At 46.5% G+C, this 24,682-nt stretch overlaps 1 protein-coding gene across 1 annotated transcript in view; it reads left to right on the top strand.

Annotated features, from left to right (window-relative positions):
• Positions 1-24,682, top strand: part of LOC115115476 (putative sodium-coupled neutral amino acid transporter 10) — a 51,831-nt gene that overhangs the window by 3,060 nt on the left and 24,089 nt on the right. The window contains 5 exon segments of the mRNA XM_029643965.2: positions 11,957-12,050; positions 13,277-13,420; positions 15,088-15,212; positions 23,015-23,117; positions 23,777-23,959. Coding sequence (XP_029499825.2) covers positions 11,957-12,050; positions 13,277-13,420; positions 15,088-15,212; positions 23,015-23,117; positions 23,777-23,959 — 649 coding nt within the window.

The raw sequence follows: 24,682 nt of genomic DNA, 5'->3' as shown, positions 1-24,682 counted from the left end.
TAGTGTTGTCTCTCTCCTCCCTGCTGCAGCCACCACCACATAACATCAGTGTTTATAGTGTTGTCTCTCTCTCCTCCCTGCTGCAGCGACCACCACATAACATCAACAGTGTTTATAGTGTTGTCTCTCTCTCCTCCCTGCTGCAGCGACCACCACAGAACATCAACAGTGTTTATAGTGTTGTCTCTCTCCTCCTGCTGCAGCTGACCACCACAGAACATCCAGTGTTTATAGTGTTGTCTCTCCTCCCTGCTGCAGCGACCACCACAGAACATCAACAGTGTTTATAGTGTTGTCTCTCTCTCTCCTCCCTGCTGCAGCGACCACCACAGAACATCAACAGTGTTTATAGTGTTGTCTCTCTCCCTGCCAGAGCCACCTCCCTGCTGCAGCCACGACCACCACAGAACATCAACAGTGTTTATAGTGTTGTCTCTCTCTCTCCTCCCTGCTGCAGCGACCACCACATAACATCAACAGTGTTTATAGTGTTGTCTCTCTCTCCTCCCTGCTGCAGCGACCATCACATAACATCAACAGTGTTTATAGTGTTGTCTCTCTCTCCTCCCCTGCTGCAGCCACCACCACATAACATCAGCAGTGTTTATAGTGTTGTCTCTCTCTCCTCCCTGCTGCAGCGACCACCACATAACATCAACAGTGTTTATAGTGTTGTCTCTCTCTCCTCCCTGCTGCAGCCACCATCACATAACATCAGCAGTGTTTATAGTGTTGTCTCTCTCTCCTCCCTGCTGCAGCCACATAAACACCAGTGTTGTCTCTCTCCTCCTGCTGCAGAACATAACATCAACAGTGTTTATAGTGTTGTCTCTCTCTCCTCCCTGCTGCAGCGACCACCACAGAACATCAGCAGTGTTTATAGTGTTGTCTCTCTCCTCCCTGCTGCAGCCACCACCACAGAACATCAACAGTGTTTATAGTGTTGTCTCTCTCTCTCCTCCCTGCTGCAGTGACCACCACAGAACATCAACAGTGTTTATAGTGTTGTCTCTCTCCTCCCTGCTGCAGCGACCTGCCCACAGAACATTAACAGTGTTTATAGTGTTGTCTCTCTCTCCTCCCTGCAAGCGACCACCACAGAACATCAACAGTGTTTATAGTGTTGTCTCTCTCCTCCCTGCTGCAGCGACCACCCATAACATCAACAGTGTTTATAGTGTTGTCTCTCTCTCCTCCCTGCTGCAGCCACCACCACCACAGACCATCACATAACATCAACAGTGTTTATAGTGTTGTCTCTCTCTCCTCCCTGCTGCAGCATCACATAACATCCAGTGTTGTCTCTCTCTCCCTCCCTGCTGCAGCGACCATCACATAACATCAACAGTGTTTATAGTGTTGTCTCTCTCTCCTCCCTGCTGCAGCGACCACCACAGAACATTAACAGTGTTTATCGTGTTGTCTCTCTCTCCTCCCTGCTGCAGCGACCACCACAGAACATCAACAGTGTTTATAGTGTTGTCTCTCTCCTCCCTGCTGCAGCCACCACCACATAACATCAACAGTGGTTATAGTGTTGTCTCTCTCTCCTCCCTGTTGCAGTGACCACCACATAACATCAACAGTGTTTATAGTGTTGTCTCTCTCTCCTCCCTGCTGCAGCGACCACCACCACCACAGAACATCAACAGTGTTTATAGTGTTGTCTCTCTCCTCCCTGCTGCAGCGACCACCACATAACATCAACAGTGTTTATAGTGTTGTCTCTCTCTCCTCCCTGCTGCAGCCACCACCACCACAGAACATCAACAGTGTTTATAGTGTTGTCTCTCTCTCCTCCCTGCTGCAGCCACCACCACCACCACAGAACATCAACAGTGTTTATAGTGTTGTCTCTCTCTCCTCCCTGCTGCAGCGACCACCACAGAACATCAACAGTGTTTATAGTGTTGTCTCTCTCTCCTCCCTGCTGCAGTGACCACCACATAACATCAACAGTGTTTATAGTGTTGTCTCTCTCTCCTCCCTGCTGCAGCGACCACCACAGAACATCAACAGTGTTTATAGTGTTGTCTCTCTCTCCTCCCTGCTGCAGCGACCACCACAGAACATCAACAGTGTTTATAGTGTTGTCTCTCTCTCCTCCCTGCTGCAGCGACCACCACAGAACATCAACAGTGTTTATAGTGTTGTCTCTCTCCTCCCTGCTGCAGCGACCACCACAGAACATCAACAGTGTTTATAGTGTTGTCTCTCTCTCCTCCCTGCTGCAGCGACCACCACATAACATCAACAGTGTTTATAGTGTTGTCTCTCTCTCCTCCCTGCTGCAGCGACCATCACATAACATCAACAGTGTTTATAGTGTTGTCTCTCTCCTCCCTGCTGCAGCGACCACCACATAACATCAACAGTGTTTATAGTGTTGTCTCTCTCTCCTCCCTGCTGCAGCGACCATCACATAACATCAACAGTGTTTATAGTGTTGTCTCTCTCTCCTCCCTGCTGCAGCGACCATCACATAACATCAACAGTGTTTATAGTGTTGTCTCTCTCCTCCCTGCTGCAGCGACCACCACATAACATCAACAGTGTTTATAGTGTTGTCTCTCTCCTCCCTGCTGCAGCGACCACCACAGAACATCAACAGTGTTTATAGTGTTGTCTCTCTCTCCTCCCTGCTGCAGCGACCACCACATAACATCAACAGTGTTTATAGTGTTGTCTCTCCTCCCTGCTGCAGCGACCACCACATAACATCAACAGTGTTTATAGTGTTGTCTCTCTCTCCTCCCTGCTGCAGCGACCACCACATAACATCAACAGTGTTTATAGTGTTGTCTCTCTCTCCTCCCTGCTGCAGCATAACATCAACAGTGTTTATAGTGTTGTCTCTCTCCTCCCCTGCTGCCGACCACCACATAACATCAACAGTGTTTATAGTGTTGTCTCTCTCCTCCCTGCTGCAGCGACCACCACATAACATCAACAGTGTTTATAGTGTTGTCTCTCTCTCCTCCCTGCTGCAGCGACCACCACAGAACATCAACAGTGTTTATAGTGTTGTCTCTCTCTCCTCCCTGCTGCAGTGACCACCACATAACATCAACAGTGTTTATAGTGTTGTCTCTCTCTCCTCCCTGCTGCAGCGACCACCACAGAACATCAACAGTGTTTATAGTGTTGTCTCTCTCTCCTCCCTGCTGCAGCGACCACCACATAACATCAACAGTGTTTATAGTGTTGTCTCTCTCTCCTCCCTGCTGCAGCGACCACCACATAACATCAACAGTGTTTATAGTGTTGTCTCTCTCTCCTCCCTGCTGCAGCGACCACCACATAACATCAACAGTGTTTATAGTGTTGTCTCTCTCTCCTCCCTGCTGCAGCGACCACCACATAACATCAACAGTGTTTATAGTGTTGTCTCTCTCCTCCCTGCTGCTGACCACCACATAACATCAACAGTGTTTATAGTGTTGTCTCTCTCTCCTCCCTGCTGCAGCGACCACCACATAACATCAACAGTGTTTATAGTGTTGTCTCTCTCTGCTCCCTGCTGCAGTGACCACCATAGAACATCAACAGTGTTTATAGTGTTGTCTCTCTCCTCCCTGCTGCAGCGACCACCACATAACATCAACAGTGTTTATAGTGTTGTCTCTCTCTCCTCCCTGCTGCAGCGACCACCACATAACATCAACAGTGTTTATAGTGTTGTCTCTCTCTCCTCCCTGCTGTCTCTCTCCTCCCAGCGACCATCACATAACATCAACAGTGTTTATAGTGTTGTCTCTCTCTCCTCCCTGCTGCAGCGACCACCACAGAACACCAACAGTGTTTATAGTGTTGTCTCTCTCTCCTCCCTGCTGCAGCCACCATCACATAACATCAACAGTGTTTATAGTGTTGTCTCTCCTCCCTGCTGCAGCGACCACCACAGAACATCAACAGTGTTTATAGTGTTGTCTCTCTCCTCCCTGCTGCAGCCACCACCACAGAACATCAACAGTGTTTATAGTGTTGTCTCTCTCCTCCCTGCTGCAGCGACCACCACATAACATCAACAGTGTTTATAGTGTTGTCTCTCTCTCCTCCCTGCTGCAGCCACCACCACAGAACACCAACAGTGTTTATAGTGTTGTCTCTCTCTCCTCCCTGCTGCAGCGACCACCACATAACATCAACAGTGTTTATAGTGTTGTCTCTCTCTCCTCCCTGCTGCAGCGACCACCACAGAACATCAACAGTGTTTATAGTGTTGTCTCTCTCTCCTCCCTGCTGCAGCGACCACCACATAACATCAACAGTGTTTATAGTGTTGTCTCTCTCTCCTCCCTGCTGCAGTGACCACCACAGAACATCAACAGTGTTTATAGTGTTGTCTCTCTCTCCTCCCTGCTGCAGCGACCACCACATAACATCAACAGTGTTTATAGTGTTGTCTCTCCTCCCTGCTGCAGCGACCACCATAGAACATCAACAGTGTTTATAGTGTTGTCTCTCTCCTCCCTGCTGCAGCGACCACCACATAACATCAACAGTGTTTATAGTGTTGTCTCTCTCTCCTCCCTGCTGCAGCGACCACCACATAACATCAACAGTGTTTATAGTGTTGTCTCTCCTCCCTGCTGCAGCGACCACCACATAACATCAACAGTGTTTATAGTGTTGTCTCTCTCTCCTCCCTGCTGCAGCGACCACCACATAACATCAACAGTGTTTATAGTGTTGTCTCTCTCTCCTCCCTGCTGCAGCGACCATCACATAACATCAACAGTGTTTATAGTGTTGTCTCTCTCTCCTCCCTGCTGCAGCGACCATCACATAACATCAACAGTGTTTATAGTGTTGTCTCTCCTCCCTGCTGCAGCGACCACCACATAACATCAACAGTGTTTATAGTGTTGTCTCTCCTCCCTGCTGCAGCGACCACCACAGAACATCAACAGTGTTTATAGTGTTGTCTCTCTCCTCCCTGCTGCAGCCACCACCACAGAACATCAACAGTGTTTATAGTGTTGTCTCTCTCTCCTCCCTGCTGCAGCGACCACCTCATAACATCAACAGTGTTTATAGTGTTGTCTCTCTCCTCTCTGCTGCAGCGACCACCACAGAACATCAACAGTGTTTATAGTGTTGTCTCTCTCTCCTCCCTGCTGCAGCGACCACCTCATAACATCAACAGTGTTTATAGTGTTGTCTCTCTCTCCTCCCTGCTGCAGCGACCACCACATAACATCAACAGTGTTTATAGTGTTGTCTCTCTCTCCTCCCTGCTGCAGCGACCACCACATAACATTAACAGTGTTTATAGTGTTGTCTCTCTCTCCTCCCTGCTGCAGCGACCACCACATAACATCAACAGTGTTTATAGTGTTGTCTCTCTCTCCTCCCTGCTGCAGCCACCACCACATAACATCAACAGTGTTTATAGTGTTGTCTCTCTCTCCTCCCTGCTGCAGCGACCACCACAGAACACCAACAGTGTTTATAGTGTTGTCTCTCTCTCCTCCCTGCTGCAGCGACCACCACATAACATCAACAGTGTTTATAGTGTTGTCTCTAAATCAAATCAAATTTATTTATATAGCCCTTCGTACATCAGCTGATATCTCAAAGTGCTGTACAGAAACCCAGCCTAAAACCCCAAACAGCAAACAATGCAGGTGTAAAAGCACGGTGGCTATGGTCGAATAATAATAAGGCAGAACAGTTGAAACTGGAGCAGCAGCACAGTCAGGTGGACTGGGGACAGCAAGGAGTCATCATGTCAGGTAGTCCTGGGGCACGGTCCTAGGGCTCAGGTCCTCCGAGAGAGAGAAAGAAAGAGAGAATTAGAGAGAGCATATGTGGGGTGGCCAGTCCTCTTCTGGCTGTGCCGGGTGGAGATTATAACAGAACGTGGCCAAGATGTTCAAATGTTCATAAATGACCAGCATGGTTGAATAATAGTAAGGCAGAACAGTTGAAACTGGCGCAGCAGCATGGCCAGGTGGACTGGGGACAGCAAGGAGTCATCATGTCAGGTAGTCCTGGGACATGGTCCTAGGGCCCAGGCCAGTTGAAACTGGAGCAGCAGCATGGCCAGGTGGACTGGGGACAGCAAGGAGTCATCATGTCAGGTAGTCCTGGGGCATGGTCCTAGGGCTCAGGTCCTCCGAGAGAGAGAAAGAAAGAGAGAAGGAGAGAATTAGAGAACGCACACTTAGATTCACACAGGACACTGAATAGGACAGAGAAGTACTCCAGATATAACAAACTGACCCTAGCCCCGACACATAAACTACTGCAGCATAAATACTGGAGGCTGAGACAGGAGGGGTCAGGAGACACTGTGGCCCCATCCGAGGACACCCCGGACAGGGCCAAACAGGAAGGATATAACCCCACCCACTTTGCCAAAGCACAGCCCCCACACCACTAGAGGGATATCTTCAACCACCAACTTACCATCCTGAGACAAGGCCGAGTATAGCCCACAAAGATCTCCGCCACGGCACAACCCAAGGGGGCGCCAACCCAGACAGGCTGACCACAACAGTGAATCAACCCACCCAGGTGACGCACCCCCCCCCCAGGGACGGCATGAGAGAGCCCCAGTAAGCCAGTGACTCAGCCCCCGTAGCAGGGTTAGAGGCAGAGAATCCCAGTGGAAAGAGGGGAACCGGCCAGGCAGAGACAGCAAGGGCGGTTCGTTGCTCCAGAGCCTTTCCGTTCACCTTCCCACTCCTGGGCCAGACTACACTCAATCATATGACCCACTGAAGAGATGAGTCTTCAGTAAAGACTTAAAGGTTGAGACCGAGTTTGCGTCTCTGACATGGGTAGGCAGACCGTTCCATAAAAATGGAGCTCTATAGGAGAAAGCCCTGCCTCCAGCTGTTTGCTTAGAAATTCTAGGGCAATTAGGAGGCCTGCGTCTTGTGACCGTAGCGTACGTGTAGGTATGTACGGCAGGACCAAATCAGAGAGATAGGTAGGAGCAAGCCCATGTAATGCTTTGTAGGTTAGCAGTAAAACCTTGAAATCAGCCCTTGCTTTGACAGGAAGCCAGTGTAGAGAGGCTAGCACTGGAGTAATATGATCAAATTTTTTGGTTCTAGTCAGGATTCTAGCAGCCGTATTTAGCACTAACTGAAGTTTATTTAGTGCTTTATCCGGGTAGCCGGAAAATAGAGCATTGCAGTAGTCTAACCTAGAAGTGACAAAAGCATGGATTAATTTTTCTGCATAATTTTTGGACAGAAAGTTTCTGATTTTTGCAATGTTACGTAGATGGAAAAATCTCTCTCCTCCCTGCTGCAGCCACCACCACAGAACATCAACAGTGTTTATAGTGTTGTCTCTCTCCTCCCTGCTGCAGCGACCACCACAGAACATCAACAGTGTTCATAGTGTTGTCTCTCTCCTCCCTGCTGCAGCGACCACCACAGAACATCAACAGTGTTTATAGTGTTGTCTCTCTCCTCCCTGCTGCAGCGACCATCACATAACATCAACAGTGTTTATAGTGTTGTCTCTCTCTCCTCCCTGCTGCAGCGACCACCACAGAACATCAACAGTGTTTATAGTGTTGTCTCTCTCTCCTCCCTGCTGCAGCCACCACCACCACATAACATCAACAGTGTTTATAGTGTTGTCTCTCTCTCCTCCCTGCTGCAGCGACCACCACAGAACATCAACAGTGTTTATAGTGTTGTCTCTCTCTCCTCCCTGCTGCAGCGACCACCACAGAACATCAACAGTGTTTATAGTGTTGTCTCCCTCTCCTCCCTGCTGCAGCCACCACCACCACAGAACACCAACAGTGTTTATAGTGTTGTCTCTCTCTCCTCCCTGCTGCAGCGACCACCACAGAACATCAACAGTGTTTATAGTGTTGTCTCTCTCTCCTCCCTGCTGCAGCGACCACCACAGAACATCAACAGTGTTTATAGTGTTGTCTCTCTCCTCCCTGCTGCAGCGACCACCACAGAACATCAACAGTGTTTATAGTGTTGTCTCTCTCCTCCCTGCTGCAGCGACCACCACAGAACATCAACAGACACTCTAATGTTCTTGTCCTCTTGCTCAGTTGTGCATCGGGGCCTCCCACTCTTTCTATTCTGGTTAGAGCCAGTTTGTGTTGTTCTGTGAAGGGAGTATTACACAGCGTTGTAAGAGATCTTCAGTTAGTTGGCAATTTCTCGCATGGAATAGCCTTCATTTCTTAGAACAGGAATAGACAGACGAGTTTCAGAAGAAAGATCTTTGTTTCTGGCCATTTTGAGCCAATAATCAAACCCAAAAATGCTGATGCGCCAGATATCAGCATTTATATCTAGTCTAAAGAAGGCCAGTTTTATTGCTTCTTTAATCAGCTGTGCTAACATAATTGCAAAAGCGTTTTCTAAAAATCAAATTAGCCTTTTTAAAATGATAAACTTGGATTAGCTAACACAACGTTCCATTGGAACGCAGGAGAGATGGTTGCTGATAATGGGCCTCTGTACGCCTGTACGTCAATTTCTAAGTGACCCCAATCTTTTGAACAGTTGTGTGTGTAATATATATTATATTTCTATATTATATGTATTGCTACTGCTCGACAAAATGAATCTAATCTCGGTCGACCAACAGCCTATTGACCAAACAATCGACCAGTCAACTAAATGGGGTCAGCACTAGTTGCGATGTACAGTGCATCCCTTTTCCCACATTTTGTTACGTTACAGCCGTATTCTAAAATTGATTAAATGCTTTTTTTTCCTTCATCATTTTTCACACAATACCACACAATGAAAAAGCAAAAACATGTTTTTAAACATCTTTGCAAATGTATAAAAAATTTAATATTTACAGTGTTCAGACCCTTTGCTATGAGACTTGAAATTGAGCTCAGGTGCATCCTGTTTCCATTAGTCATTCTTGAGATGTTTCTACAACTTGATTGGAGTCCACCTGTAGTAAATTCAATTGATTGGACATGATTTGGAAAGGCACACACCTGTCTATGTAAGGTCCCACAGTTGACAGTGCATGTCAGAGCAAAAACAAAGCTATAACCAATTCCTAACCAAGCTAGGAATTGTTCGTAGAGCTCTGAGACAGGATTATGTTGAGGCACAGAACTAGGGTAGGGTACTAAAATATTTCTGCAGCATTGAAGGTCCCCAAGAACACAGTTCTTAGGGATAGACCCCTTTTTTTTCAATTTTGCCTAAATGACATACCCAAATCTAACTGCCTGTAGCTCAGGTCCTGAAGCAAGGATATGCATATTCTTGGTACCAAAAGAAAGAAAACACTTTAAAGTTTGTGGAAATGTGAATTGAATGTAGGAGAATATAACAGCCTAGATCTGATAGAAGAAAATAAAAATTGAAAACACTTTTTTTTTTCTACCACCATCTTTGAAATGCAAGAGAGGTCCCCGTTCCAGTCATCACTCTGGTTGTAATTGTGATGGTGTCCACAAGATGGCAGCAGTGTATGTGCGAAGTTTCAGATGGATAACTTGAAGTATAAGCTACGTGACATTTAGTGTCACCCAGGTACATTTGGGCAGAATGTCAGGGAGACATTTGCATTCATATTACATTTTTCTGCAAGAATATCGTCAAATCTGTATACTTGGGCCTTTGATTTAGCTTTTCCAGTATTAGTAGTCATAAGTTCAACATTTGCAAAACAACCAGTTTTCATAACTTTATAACTCTGAATATTCTTACAATATTTGTCCGAAAGGAAAAGGCATGCTGTCGTACAAGGTTAGTAGCTACATTTTACAACATATACAGGGTTTCCAGATAGCCAATGAGCTGGGCATTATGGGAGTATCTAGCTAGCTTTGTTTGACCCCGATTTGGTGCTTATTTGACAAAGTTAGAGTCGTTCAAGTGAAGACCGCCCGCATCATCGGCCATGATTTGGCTGGTTGAAGCAACATTTAGGGTTAGATTTTCACAGATTCCTTTCTTTGCAAATTGAATGAGTGGACATAGAAAATCGATTGTGCATGTTACATGGACCTTTTTTAGGATATGAAAACAAAGAAAACAAAACGACACTAATTTTTATCTCTAGAACCCTTTGGATGATAAATCAGAGCAAGATTTTAGAATGGAAGTACACATTTCACCTTCAGAGGTGAATTTATCAAACCTATTGCAGTGAAAAAAGTGTTTTGTTAGGGGCTCTCCTCAAACAATAGCATGGCTATTAGCATTAGCATAGCATTTCGCAGTAATAGCTACTGTAAGTTTGACAGTGCAGTTATATTAACAAGAATTTAAGCTTTTAGCCGAAATAAGACACTTCTAGGTACCAACATTTGTTGTTTCTCTAAAATCTGCGATCATGACACAAGGCGCAGCATGACTTACAACTGTCCCGTTGATGGGACGCCTATCCCTAAGTTAAATGGAAGAAGTTTGGAACCTTCCTTGAGACACTTGCTAGAGCTGGCCGCCCGGCCAAACTGAGCAATCGGGGGAGAACCCAATGGTCACGCTGACAGAGCTCCAGAGTTCCTCTGTGAAGATGGGAGATCTTTCCAGAAGGACAACCATCTCTAAAGCGTGCCACCAATCAGGTCTTTATGGTAGTGGCCAGACGGAAGCCACTCCTCAGTAAAAGGCACATGACAGCCTGCTTGGAGTTTGCCAGAAGGCACCTAAAGGAATCTCAGACAATGAGAAACAAGATTCTCTGGTCTTATGAAACCAAGATTGAACACTTTGGCCTGAATTGCAATTGTAACGCCTGGAGAAGCATGGTGGTGGCAGCATCGTGTTGTGGGGATGGTTTTCAGTGGCAGGGACTGGGAGACTAGTCAGGATTGAGGGAAAGATGAACGGTGCAAAGTACAGAGGGATCCTTGAGAAAAACCTGCTCAGGACCTCAGACTGGGGCGAAGGTTCACCTTCCAACAGGACAACGACCCTAAGCACACAGCCAAGACAACGCAGGAGTGGCTTCGGGACAAGTATCTGAACATCCTTGAATGGCCCAGCCAGAACCCGGACTTGAACCCGATCAAACATCTGGAGATACCTGAAAATATCTGTGCAGCAACGCTCCCAATCCAACCTGACAGAGATTGAGAGGATCTGCAGAGAAGAATGGGAGAAACTCCCCAAATACAGGTGTGCCAAGCTTGTGGCGTCATACCCAAGAAGACTCAAGGCTGTAATCGCTGCCAAAGGTGCTTCAACAAAGTACTGAGTAAAGGGTCTGAATACTCATGTAAATGTGATATTTCAGGGCCTCCCAAGTGACGCAGTGGTCTAAGACACTGCATCACAGTGCTAGTTGTGCCACTAGAGATCCTTGTTCGAATGCAGGCTCTGTCACAGCCGGCAGCGACTGGGAACCCATTGTGGCGGCGCCCAATTGGCCAAGCGTCGTCCGGTTAGGGGAGGGTTTGGCCTGCAGGGATGTTCCTGTGTCATCGCACACTAGCGACTACTGTGGCGGGTCGGGCGCAATGCACGCTGACATGGTCGCCAGGTTTACGTTGTTTCCTCTGACACATTGATGCGGCTAGCTTCCGGGTTAAGCGAGCGTTGTGTCAAGAAGAAGTGCGGCTCGGCTGGGTTGTGTTTCGGAGGACACGGTTCTTGACTTTCGCCTCTCCTGAATCCATACGGGAGTTGCAGCGATGAGACAGGACTGTAACTACCAATTGGATACCGTGAAATTGGGGGGGGGGGGGAGTTGTGTAAAAAAATAAAAAAATAATTCATTTTTTTTATATATATATAAATTTGCAAAAATGTATAAAAACCTGTCATTGTGGGGTATTGTGTGTAGATTGATTACATTTTTTCCTTCCCCCTCATCAATTTTAGAATAAGGCTGTAACGTAACAAAAGGTGGAAAACATTGAGGGGTCTGAATACTTCCTGAATGCACTGTATATCTTGTCTTTAGAGCCTCGCTATTGTCTGAATCTCTCTCACTTCGTCCCCTCTCTCTCGTGGTCACTCTTTCTGTCTCTTTCTCTCTACAGTATGATAGGTCTGATGTTGGGGACCTGTATTGCCTTCTATGTCGTCATCGCTGACCTGGGCTCTAATTTCTTTGCCCAGTTGTTGGGCCTACCGGTAGGAGTCATGAGTTTTTTGAGTTACAGAATACAATCAGAGAATAGAACCAGAGAATACAATCCCTTTTTCCGTAACCTAGTTTACATATGAACAGCACATCATAAATCACCTGCATATAGACAAATTAGAATGTCATCATAAACAATACATAAACATTCCTAAATGCTCTGATTGGATGTACACTCTCAGAACTGACCGTGTGATATGATTGGTCTGATTAGTTTCCTGTCCCACCCTCCCCAGGGCTGCGTTCAGCACCAAAAAATGTATTTGTTAAATTAAACGGAAACGGTGCTGTACTTAACTACCAGTTGAAAAACTGGGAGGTTGTAGGTTGGGGAACGCTGCAATTTACATACTTCACTCATTACTTTAAGCCACGCCCAGCCATCACCCAGCCACGCCCAGCCATCACCCAGCCATCACCCAGCCATCACCCAGCCACGCCCAGCCATCACCCAGCCACGCTCAGCCATCACCCAGCCATCACCCAGCCACGCCCAGCCATCACCCAGCCACGCCCAGCCATCACCCAGCCATCACCCAGCCATCACCCAGCCACGCCCAGCCATCACCCAGCCATCACCCAGCCACGCCCAGCCATCACCCAGCCACGCTCAGCCATCACCCAGCCATCACCCAGCCACGCCCAGCCATCACCCAGCCACGCCCAGCCATCACCCAGCCACGCCCAGCCATCACCCAGCCACGCCCAGCCATCACCCAGCCACGCCCAGCCATCACCCAGCCACGCCCAGCCATCACCCAGCCATCACCCAGCCACGCCCAGCCATCACCCAGCCACGCCCAGCCATCACCCAGCCACGCCCCGCCATCACCCAGCCACGCCCGGCCACACCCAGCCATCACCCAGCCACGCCTGGCCACGCCCAGCCATCACCCAGCCATCACCCAGCCACGCCCAGCCATCACCCAGCCACGCCCCGCCATCACCCAGCCACGCCCGGCCACACCCAGCCACACCCAGCCACGCCCAGCCATCGCCCAGCCATCACCCAGCCACGCCCAACAAAAGGAGCAATAATACCTCAAGGTCTATTCAAGAATGTACAAGAGGTTTTGGGGAAATGTGTCGTTCAGTACAAACCGTTCCACAACGTAGCAAACATTCAATTGAACATTTCCATGTACTGTTGCTGATTGGTTTGAACTGACTGTATGTGTGATAGGATTGGTTAGAGCTTGTGTCCCGCCCTCTGTAGGTGTCATTTGGTTTCCGTGTGCTGCTGCTGATGGCGGTGTCTCTGTTCATCGTACTGCCTCTCAGTCTGCTGAGGAACATGATGTCATCTATCCAGTCCTTCTCTGCCATGGCCCTCATGTTCTACACGTTCTTCATGTTCACGGTGAGACCAAAACCACAGCGGGGAACGGGTAGGGGTACAGGACTGCCTGGTGTAAAAGAGAGTCCTGTTCAGATGGGGTAAATGTTCAGAGTTTTACTTACAGAAATGTAACTCAATAGATGACTCATTCTTTCTAATACCAAGTTTGATGATATGTGTTAACTTTCTTCTCCTGTTTCACACTGACAGAATAACGGATGTGGACAGTGTGACTCCCTTGCATTTTCTTTGACCCCATTGTGTGAAATGAATTGAGGTTGGGAGTGTTATTGTTGTTAATTTTGTTGTCACTGTCTATTTCTGTAGTGTTTGCACTGCTTACACAGTTAGCCTTTAGTACTGCTACTGTAGTATAGTATAGCCTCGTAGTGCTATCATGTGCTCTGCCCCAACCTCCTGTAGTAAAACCATGACATCTCTACTGAACACCACTGTGAGTTGGAGTACTGTGGTGTCTGGGATTAGAACCAGACCCAGTCTTGGCCCCGACCACCGCCCACCCTGGTCCAGACCACTAACCCTCTAACTGTGATGTATCTTCCTTCCTCTCCTCCTTCCTTCTCTCTCTCTCACTGTCGTTCCTGACTCCCTCCCTTCCTTGCCGACTCCTTGCCGACACCTCCTTTCCAATTCTCTCTACCTTACTCTCTGTGACTGTATCTCTCTACCTTCCTGTCTGTGACTGTATCTCTCTACCTTCCTCTCTGTGACTGTATCTCTCTACCTTCCTCTCTGTGACTGTATCTCTGTACCTTCCTGTCTGTGACTGTATCTCTCTACCTTACTCTCTGTGACTGTTTCTCTCTACCTTACTCTCTGTGACTGTATCTCTCTACCTTACTCTCTCTCCGACTGTTTCTCTCTACCTTACTCTCTCCGACTGTTTCTCTCTACCTTACTCTCTCCGACTGTTTCTCTCTACCTTACTCTCTGCGACTGTTTCTCTCTACCTTACTCTCTGCGACTGTTTCGCTCTACCTTACTCTCTGCGACTGTTTCGCTCTACCTTACTCTCTGCGACTGTTTCTCTCTACCTTACTCTCTGCGACTGTTTCTCTCTACCTTACTCTCTGCGACTGTTTCTCTCTACCTTACTCTCTGCGACTGTTTCTCTCTACCTTACTCTCTGCGACTGTTTCGCTCTACCTTACTCTCTGCGACTGTTTCGCTCTACCTTACTCTCTGCGACTGTTTCTCTCTACCTTACTCTCTGCGACTGTTTCTCTCTACCTTACTCTCTGCGACTGTTTCTCTCTACCTTACTCTCTGCGACTGTTTCTCTCTACCTTACTCTCTGCGACTGTTTCTCTCTACCTTACTCTCTGCGACTGTTTCTCTCTACCTTACTCTCTGCGACTGTTTCTCTCTACCTTACTCTCTGCGACTGTTTCTCTCTACCTTCTCTGCGACTGTTTCTCTCTACCTTACTCTCTGCGACTGTTTCTCTCTACCTTACTCTCTGCGACTGTTTCTCTCTACCTTACTCTCTGCGACTGTTTCTCTCTACCTTACTCTCTGCGACTGTTTCGCTCTACCTTACTCTCTCCGACTGTTTCTCTCTACCTTACTCTCTGCGACTGTTTCTCTCTACCTTACTCTCTGCGACTGTTTCTCTCTACCTTACTCTCTTATGTTGCTGCTGACTGCTGTCTGGCTGGCTGCTGTAGATAGTCATGTCTTCTCTGCGTTACGGCCTGATCTCAGGCTCCTGGTTCGAGCATGTTCATCTGTGGCGGGTCAGGGGCGTCATACAGTGCCTGCCCATTATCGCCACCACCTTCTGCTGTCACCCGTAAGTAACCATGGAAAGGACCCTTGAACTCCGACCTGGGGGAAGCTATCAACTCCAACGCTAAGGGGAAGAAATTCAACTCTCCCCCACTAATAGCCTCCTCCCTCTTAATCTCCAGTCCTCGCATTTCCATTTCCTGTCCCCTCTTCAAAGTTACTCTTTAGGTTGTTTGTGTTTCTGGTGTCTATGGTTGGGAGGTGTCTAATGGGGTTTACAGTTGTTGCTCAACCTCTGCCCCCCTCAACTACCATCTTCTGATGTGGAGGATGCTCTTGGAGCTCTCTCTCTCTGGTCCTCTGGAGCTCAATATGGGAAGCAGATACACACCGTAAATGCCGTACCGATCAAAAACATCTGCCCCTCAGAAATACATACAGTGGGGCAAAAAAGTATTTAGTCAGCCACCAATTGTGCATGTTCTCCCACTTAAAATGATGAGAGAGGCCTGTAATTTTCATCATAGGTACACTTCAACAATGACAGACAAAATGAGAGAAAAAAATCCAGAAAATCACATTGTAGGATTTTTAATGAATTTATTTGCAAATTATGGTGGAAAATAAGTATTTGGTCACCTACCAACAAGCAAGATTTCTGTCTCTCACAGACCTGTAACTTCTTCTTTAAGAGGCTCCTCTGTCCTCCACTCGTTACCTGTATTAATGGCACCTGTTTGAACTTGTTATCAGTATAAAAGACACCTGTCCACAACCTTAAACAGTCACACTCCAAACTCCACTATGGCCAAGACCAAAGAGCTGTCAAAGGACACCAGAAACAAAATTGTAGACCTGCACCAGGCTGGGAAGACTGAATCTGCAATAGGTAAGCAGCTTGGTTTGAAGAAATCAACTGTGGGAGCAATTATTAGGAAATGGAAGACATACAAGACCACTGATAATCTCCCTCGATCTGGGGCTCCACGCAAGATCACACCCCGTGGGGTCAAAATGATCACAAGAACGGTGAGCAAAAATCCCAGAACCACACGGGGGGACCTAGTGAATGACCTGCAGAGAGCTGGGACCAAAGTAACAAAGCCTACCATCAGTAACACACTACGCCGCCAGGGACTCAAATCCTGCAGTGCCAGACGTGTCCCCCTGCTTAAGCCAGTACATGTCCAGGCCCGTCTGAAGTTTGCTAGAGAGCATTTGGATGATCCAGAAGAAGACTGGGAGAATGTCATATGTTCAGATGAAACCAAAATATAACTTTTTGGTAAAAACTCAACTCGTCGTGTTTGGAGGACAAAGAATGCGGAGTTGCATCCAAAGAACACCATGCCTACTGTGAAGCATGGGGGTGGAAACATCATGCTTTGGAACTGTTTTTCTGCAAAGGGACCAGGATGACTGATCCGTGTAAAGGAAAGAATGAATGGGGCCATTTTGTGTGAAAACCTCCTTCCATCAGCAAGGGCATTGAAGATGAAACGTGGCTGGGTCTTTCAGCATGACAATGATCCCAAACACACCGCCTGGGCAACGAAGGAGTGGCTTTGTAAGAAGCATTTCAAGGTCCTGGAGTGGCCTAGCCAGTCTCCAGATCTCAACCCCATAGAAAATCTTTGGAGAGAGTTGAAAGTCCGTGTTGCCCAGCAACAGCCCCAAAACATCACTGCTCTAGAGGAGATCTGCATGGAGGAATGGGCCTAAATACCAGCAACAGTGTGTGAAAATCTTGTGAAGACTTGCAGAAAACGTTTGACCTCTGTCATTGCCAACAAAGGGTATATAACAAAGTATTGAGAAACTTTTGTTATTGACCAAATACTTATTTTCCACCATAATTTGCAAATAAATTCATTAAAAATCTTCTGGATTTTTTTCTCATTTTGTCTGTCATAGTTGAAGTGTACCTATGATGAAAATTACAGGCCTCTCATCCTTTTAAGTGGGAGAACTTGCACAATTGGTGGCTGACTAAATACTTTTTTGCCCCACTGTATTTCATTTCTTGATCAGTCTTAACATTCTGCGTTATAGTTTTTAGGGCTGCACGATATGGGCAAAAAAATCCAATTGCGATTTGGGTAAACCGTTGGAATCATATAAATAGAATGATCATTCTAATTCTCTGGTTGGAATACGGTTTGGCCTGACAGCGAATGGAAAAAGTAAGGGAGAAGATGTTTGTGACAGAGTAGGAACCGAATGGTTGGTCAGTGTATCCCATGTGACCCTTATTAGATGTATATACACTGAGTGTACAAAACATTATGCTCTTTCCTTGACAGACTGACCAGGTGAATCCAGGTGAAAGCTATGGTCCCTTATTGATGTCACTTGTTAAATCCACTTCAATCAGTGTAGATGAGACTGGTTAAAGAAGGATTTTTAAGCCTTGAGACATGGATTGTGTATGTGTGCCATTCAGAGGGTGAATGGGCAAGACAAAAGATGAATCTGCCTTTGAATGGGGTATGGTAGTAGGTGTCAGGCACACCGGTTTGTGTCAAGAACTGCAACGCTGCTGTGTTTTTCACGCTCAACAGTTTCCCGTGTGTATCAAGAATGGCCCACCACCCAAAAGGACATCCAGCCAACTTGACAACTGAGGGAAGCATTGGAGTCAACTCAACATTAGGGAGATGGTCTTAATGTTCTGTATACTCCGTGTACATGGGTACATTCAGACAAAGATTTTAGAATGTTCTTCTCCTTTTCCTATCTGATGAAGAACAAGCTGTTGCACAAACAATGCTGGTATATTCCACCACTGGTATCGGCCTGTAGTAGAGGAAAAGTTTGCTAGCAAGATTGACCCTATCTCAGTGGATTTAGCATAATTTTTTTAACCTTTATTTAACTTGGCAAGTCAGTTAAGAAAAAAATCTTATTTAGAATGATGGCCAAACCCGGACGACACTGGGCCAAATGCACACCGCCCTATGGGACTCCCAATCACGGCCGGATGTGATACTGCCTGGATTCGAACCAGGGACTGTAGTGACGCCTCTTGCACTGAGATGCAGTGCCTTAGACCGCTGCGCCACTCGGGAGCCCAAGCAGTAGGGACGAACATAAATTCTTTAGTCATATTTGCAGATTGCTAAGACCAACTAACTAGTGCTTTTCAAAGGGCAAGTTACACAAACAGTATAATATAGAAAACATGTATTTATATTAAGAAGTGAAGTGGAAAGCTGCATCGTTCTTGTTTGGAACAATCTGTTGACTGCATTCTGTTGTTGGTCAATGCATGCAAAGTGAATCTGGAGCACAAGGCACTTCCTGCTTGAGTGACAGCGAGAGAACTCTGTCAACTGGAGCAATAAATGAAAGTAAAGAGAAATGGGTGTTACAGATGGCTGTTTGGTATTATCGCAGCCTCTTGTCATATGGATATTGCGCATGTCAATCCCGATTTAAAATGAAATTAATCGTGCAGCCCGTACTGGATAAGAGCGTCTGCTAAATGACTTAAATGTAATGTAAATGTACTAGCTGGGCATTGGGCTTGTGTAAATCTCTAACAGGTCAGAGACGATGAATCTGATATCGTCACAGCATTATTAGAGCAGGAGCAAAATTGTTTTTATCAGCATGGCGTCTTCTGTCTAATGTTTTTATTTTGTTCAAATTTATTTTCTCTAGTTCTTCCCCTTTTCATTCTTTCACTCATGATCAGACAGGCCCTCAGCTTCTCTCCTCCTCCTCTTTTGGTTCATGCCGTAACTCCCCCTGCTCTCCTCCCTCCCTCCCTCCCTCCCTCCCTCAGATGGTGCTGTCCTCATTCAAACACGGGCTACTCAGTGGCTTTTGGCTGGGGCGGGTCAGTATGGTGCGCTGGGACGGCATCTTTTGCTGCCTCCCTATCTGTGGCATGGCCTTCGCCTGTCAGTCGTAAGTACCTGCCAGTCCCTCTCCGCCCTTCCAGCGCATTGGTAACGAATCGTATCCCGTAGCACGTATTGTATCCTGGTCCCTGAAAGGGTGATAGGATAGGGGTTGTGTTCATTAGGCATAAAAATGGGAGACACCGCCTTTTTCAAATGGAGGGGTACCTACCTACCAATACGTCTTAAAAGGTCCTGTTTTGTGCCAATTGAACATGACCTAGGTTGAAGATAATAAAGGTTAGGACAAGTTATGATTCAATGTGGAAGATTTTTGAGAAGTAAAAAGATTTCTGGGACCAGCACCGCAGCGAACTACCAGCACCGCAGCGAACTACCAGCACCGCAGCGAACTACCAGCACCGCAGCGAACTACCAGCACCGCAGCGAACTACCAGCACCGCAGCGAACTACCAGCACCGCAGCGAACTCCTAGCACCGCAGCGAACTCCTAGCACCGCAGCGAACTACCAGCACCGCAGCGAACTACCAGCACCGCAGTGAACTACCAGCACCGCAGCGAACTACCAGCACCGCAGAGAACTACAAGCATAGCTAAACCAATTGTTGCAAAGTGTTATGGGATATTAGAACCCTCTTGTCTCGCCTTTGTCATCTTCAACCTAGAACATGACCAGGATGTAGAGTCTAGAGACAGAACAATAACGGGTAGAATGGACTTGATAGTTCAGGTGGTGATCCATGCTGCACCTAATATGTTGAAATGTGCTAGTGACTGTAACTGTGCTGCTGGCAACAATTTCATTTAAAAAAATGTGCAGACGTTTACTGACACTGGCCATATTCAACGGGTGTTGCACGTTCTTAAATTCATCAGTTATTCTGCTCTCTGGCACACTCAGATGAGAGTCCTCTGAAATTGGAGTAGATAGCCAGAGTAGATAGCCAGAGTGAATTTGCGATTGCACCCCAAGGCTATAGGGGTGGCTAGTCTGCAAGGGGATGGAGACAGAGTTTTTGGGCGGAGAGTTAGGGTGATGTTTGTAGGGGAGTTTGCTGATTTGCTGTTGCACTTTCACAGCTTCACGCTTGACCAATTGGCTTCTTCATTCCCTGTCCTTCCACCAGTTACTGCTACTTCTGGACACAGTGCTGTAAGTGGATCTGTCTAACAAAGTGCAGAATATTGTTTCGGTATGAATTTCAAGAGCTGCATTCTCGCCCCGGGAAATCTATTGTTTTATTACAACGTCATAGTTTGCTGGTTAGTTTGGCTGTTGAAGAGAAGCCTGAATACGAGATGTTGATTGGAGATCTTGAGAAGCAAAGTCTCCCCCCTCTACGGCATAATCCACCCATTCCTCTATCCCTCCCACCATCCATCCCTCCTCCTTCGCCTCCATCTGCATGCTCTGTCGCTGCCTCCTCTCTTCTGTCATCCCCGTGGTGCCTGAGCTGCAGAGGGGAAGGGGTGGGGATTCTGGTTGTGGTTAGGGGTGTGTTGGGGTTGCACTGGGTTGTGATTTTGGGGTTAACTTAGTTTGGGACGCGCACTGGAGGTTTGCATGTATGAAGTGTCTTTTTAAGGAGTTGAATGTGAGTATGGAGGTGCTTGGGTGAGGTGGGGGAGGGTGAGGTAGGTGTTGGATGGGTGAGGCTGGCTGGTGCTGGAACGAGGCTTTAATAATTATCTCACCGAGGTAACACTGCTCTCATCTGTGTGTGTGTGAGCGCGCACACTCGTCCCTGTGTGCATGCACGTGTGGGCCTGTCGCAGTCTGGCGGTGATGAGTGGTATTTGGCAGGGCCCTCTGGCCAATGGAGAAACAGCGAGCGGAGCGCTGCTCCAGCCAAACCACCAATCAGACCACTGGACGGCGGCCATCTTACGACACACTGATTTAAACAGCTTTCAACACATATACTTTTTATGACCTTTATTAAAGCTGTTTACGTTCAGTTACAACATGATTTAACATCAGTATTAACCAACAAGACTAGAGTTATGAAACTGAGCAGTCATAGAATAGACGAACACTAATGAAAATGTTCGTCTGTGATACTGCTGTGGATTCAAACAAAACAAGATAAGCAATATGAAGACAATATGTGTTTAACTCTTCCCATGTGCTTGGGTGCTAGTTTCAGTTATCACTTTCAATTTTACTAGCAGGAATAGCACAAATAAATGTGTATTGAAAGCTGTTTTACAGACCTTGATGGTTTGAACCAAATGAAAAAACATCCATTGGACTATTTTACAGACGGTGTAAATGGAATGAAAAACAATGGAATGCGATCTATTGAGAGAATGTACAGGTTTGAGGTCTAGTTCCCGTAAGCTGTTTGATTTGCCCTCGGCTATAAGATGGAATAGTTCCTGAGTTTAAACAGGCGTCAAGGAAAAGCACCGTTGGGACTGTGCTGCACACTCATAAAAACCACAGAGGGAGAGAATGCAGTAGAGACACAGTAACTGTATTCTCTCCCTCCCCTCTCTCTCACACACACACACACACACACACACACACACACACACACACACACACACACACACACACACACACACACACACACATGAGTAAGTGCAAAAAAGACTGCCAAGAAACGTTCTAATGCTCTAACTATGGCTAGCACTAGGTGTAAAGTAGAAGGCCTGTAAGTTCCCCTTTTACAGGCTTGTTTTACAGTGCTGCTGCCCTGTTCTTTTACAGTGCTGCTGCCCTGTTCTTTTACAGTGCTGCTGCCCTGTTCTTTAACAGTGCTGCTGGCCTGTTCTTTAACAGTGCTGCTGGCCTGTTCTTTAAAAGTGCTGCTGGCCTGTTCTTTAACAGTGCTGCTGGCCTGTTCTTTAACAGTGCTGCTGGCCTGTTCTTTGACAGTGCTGCTGGCCTGTTCTTTGACAGTGCTGCTGGCCTGTTCTTTAACAGTGCTGCTGGCCTGTTCTTTAACAGTGCTGCTGGCCTGTTCTTTGACAGTGCTGCTGGCCTGTTCTTTGACAGTGCTGCTGGCCTGTTCTTTAACAGTGCTGCTGGCCTGTTCTTTAACAGTGCTTTGACAGTGCTGCTGGCCTGTTCTTTGACAGTGCTGCTGGCCTGTTCTTTGACAGTGCTGCTGGCCTGTTCTTTGACAGTGCTGCTGGCCTGTTCTTTGACAGTGCTGCTGGCCTGTTCTTTGACAGTGCTGCTGCCCTGTTCTTTGACAGTGCTGCTGCCCTGATCTTTGACAGTGCTGCTGCCCTGATCTTTGACAGTGCTGCTGCCCTGATCTTTGACAGTGCTGCTCGATGACAGACAGCCCCTTCTCTCTTTGTTTCTCAGAGATAATAACCAGCACTGACATACAGTGCAGTAAAGTGTCCACTCATTCTCACGCACGCACGCACTTGTGTCGCACACACGCACGCACGCACTTGTGTCGCACACACACGCACGCACTTGTGTCGCACACACAAGTCTTTCTCACACACTCTACCTACCAGATCATGGAAATACAACATACTTTTTGTGAAATCAGCTGTTCTCTCTATGACATCTGTTTAGCATGTGTTCTATGTGATATGATACATGCTGGGGTGTATTCACTAGAAACCAGACTGAACCAAACGGTACAAAACAGGGAGGGACCTACCTACATTTGTTAAATATAAACTCTCATTTTCGTTGGAAATTGTTTCCGTTTTGAGTGCAATCATTGGACAAATCATTTCACCCCTGATCCTCACTTTTCAATCTAATCATCTATAATGACTAGAGATCTGAACTATCAGACAGAATTCACCTTTTTACCCTCATGGTTTGCCTTGTCTGTCTTGTTCTCTGCCTAGAATATTTTAGATTTAGATAAAATGATTATCTTAAGACCCCTGAAACATTTGATAATCCACAAAGTCTTGACTCTTTACTTTTCTAGTAGCCTATAAAGTTTGTCCTGAAACTTGAGCTCTCCGGTCCAGTCTGATGTGGCAGCTGTAGCTTGTGGGCTGGTTGTTTGTTTACAGGCAGGTGTTGCCTACCTACGACAGTCTGGACGAGCCCTCCATCAAACGCATGAGCACCATCTTCACCACCTCCCTCAATGTCGTCACCACCTTCTACATCACGGTGAGTGGTGCACGCTGATGATGTCACTACCTATCCCGATGTCTTCGCCGCTTAGTACAGTACATTGTTCTATACGATGGTTTAGGTGTGTGTTGCAGTGCCTTCAGTTAGTATTCATACCCATTGACTTATTCCACATTTTGTTGTTACAGCCTGAATTGAAAATTGAAAAAATTATCGTTGTTTTTTCACCCATCTACACACAATATCCCATAATGACCAAGTGAAAAGATGTTTTTAGAATTTTTTGCACATTTACTGAAAATTAAAAGCATAAATATCTAATTTCCATAAGAATTCTCACCCCTGAGCCAATACATGTTAGAATCACCTTTGACAAGTGATTACAGCTGTGAGTCTTTCTGGGTAAGTCTCTAAGAGCTTTCCACACCTGGATTGTATAATATGTGCACATTGTTGATCATTGCTAGACAGCCGTTTTTTTAAGCCAATTTAAGTCAAAACTATAACTAGGCCACTCAGGAACATTTAATGTTGTCTCGGTAAGCAACTCCAGTGCATATTTGTGTTTTAGGTTATTGTTCTGCTGAAAGTTGAATTTGATTCCCAGTGTCTGTTGGAAAGCAGAATTAACCAAATGTTTCCTGTGCTTAGCTCTATTCCGTTTCTTATGAACCCTTCCATCCTCTCCTCTCTAGGTGGGATTCTTTGGCTACGTCAGTTTCACGGAGGACATAGCCGGTAACGTTCTGATGAACTTCCCTTCTAACCCGGTGACTAAGATGATCCGGGTGGGTTTCATGATGTCCGTGGCGGTGGGCTTTCCCATGATGATACTGCCCTGTAGACAGGCAGTCAACACCATGCTGTTCGAACAACAGGTGACTATATACACACATGCAGGTTAACACACACCAACACACACACATACTAGTGATGGGGGGGATCCATACCGTTAGATATCGAAATATTGTTTTTGACGATGTATCTTTTTGACAATATTGCAACAATATATTTGCGCTAGCTTGTACCTTCATAGCTTAGCTCTGTAGGCCATCTCTTGTCTCTCTGCAGCAGCAATATATTTGGAACATCGAATCGCAGTAAAATCACAGTGTCGAATCACAATACATATAGAATCGTGAGAATCACAATACATATCATATCGGCACCTAAGTATCGTGATAATATCGTGAGGCCCATGGCAATTCCCAGCCCTAACACGCAAACACACGCACACGTTTATTTTACTGTCTTTGTGGAGACCAAACAATTTATTCCCATTCAAAATTCTATTTTCCCTAAAGCATGAAATTCACTTGAGAATTTGAGTGCCAATAGGCTCTTAGCACAGTAGGAGGCCATTCCTTCTCTTGCTAGAATAAAAATAGGTAGCTGCTGTGTACCGACGTACCTGAAGTTTCTACTTGTAGAATCGCAGTTCTCGGCAGTGGCCTATAACTTGACTTTGAGACAATCAAAGCGCACAAACCTCCACGTGGAGGAGCTGACAGAAGTGACAAGGAAAAGGGGAAAAGAAGGCCCATTTTCCCCTACAATCCACCCTTTTCATTCGAATCGTTCTAATTTAAACAAAGCTGCAT

The sequence above is a fragment of the Oncorhynchus nerka genome, linkage group LG28 (assembly GCF_034236695.1).
Source record: "Oncorhynchus nerka isolate Pitt River linkage group LG28, Oner_Uvic_2.0, whole genome shotgun sequence".
Classification (NCBI taxonomy): Eukaryota; Metazoa; Chordata; class Actinopteri; order Salmoniformes; family Salmonidae; genus Oncorhynchus; species Oncorhynchus nerka.
Note: the sequence above shows the minus strand (reverse complement) of the source record. Positions and strands in the feature narration are given on the sequence as shown.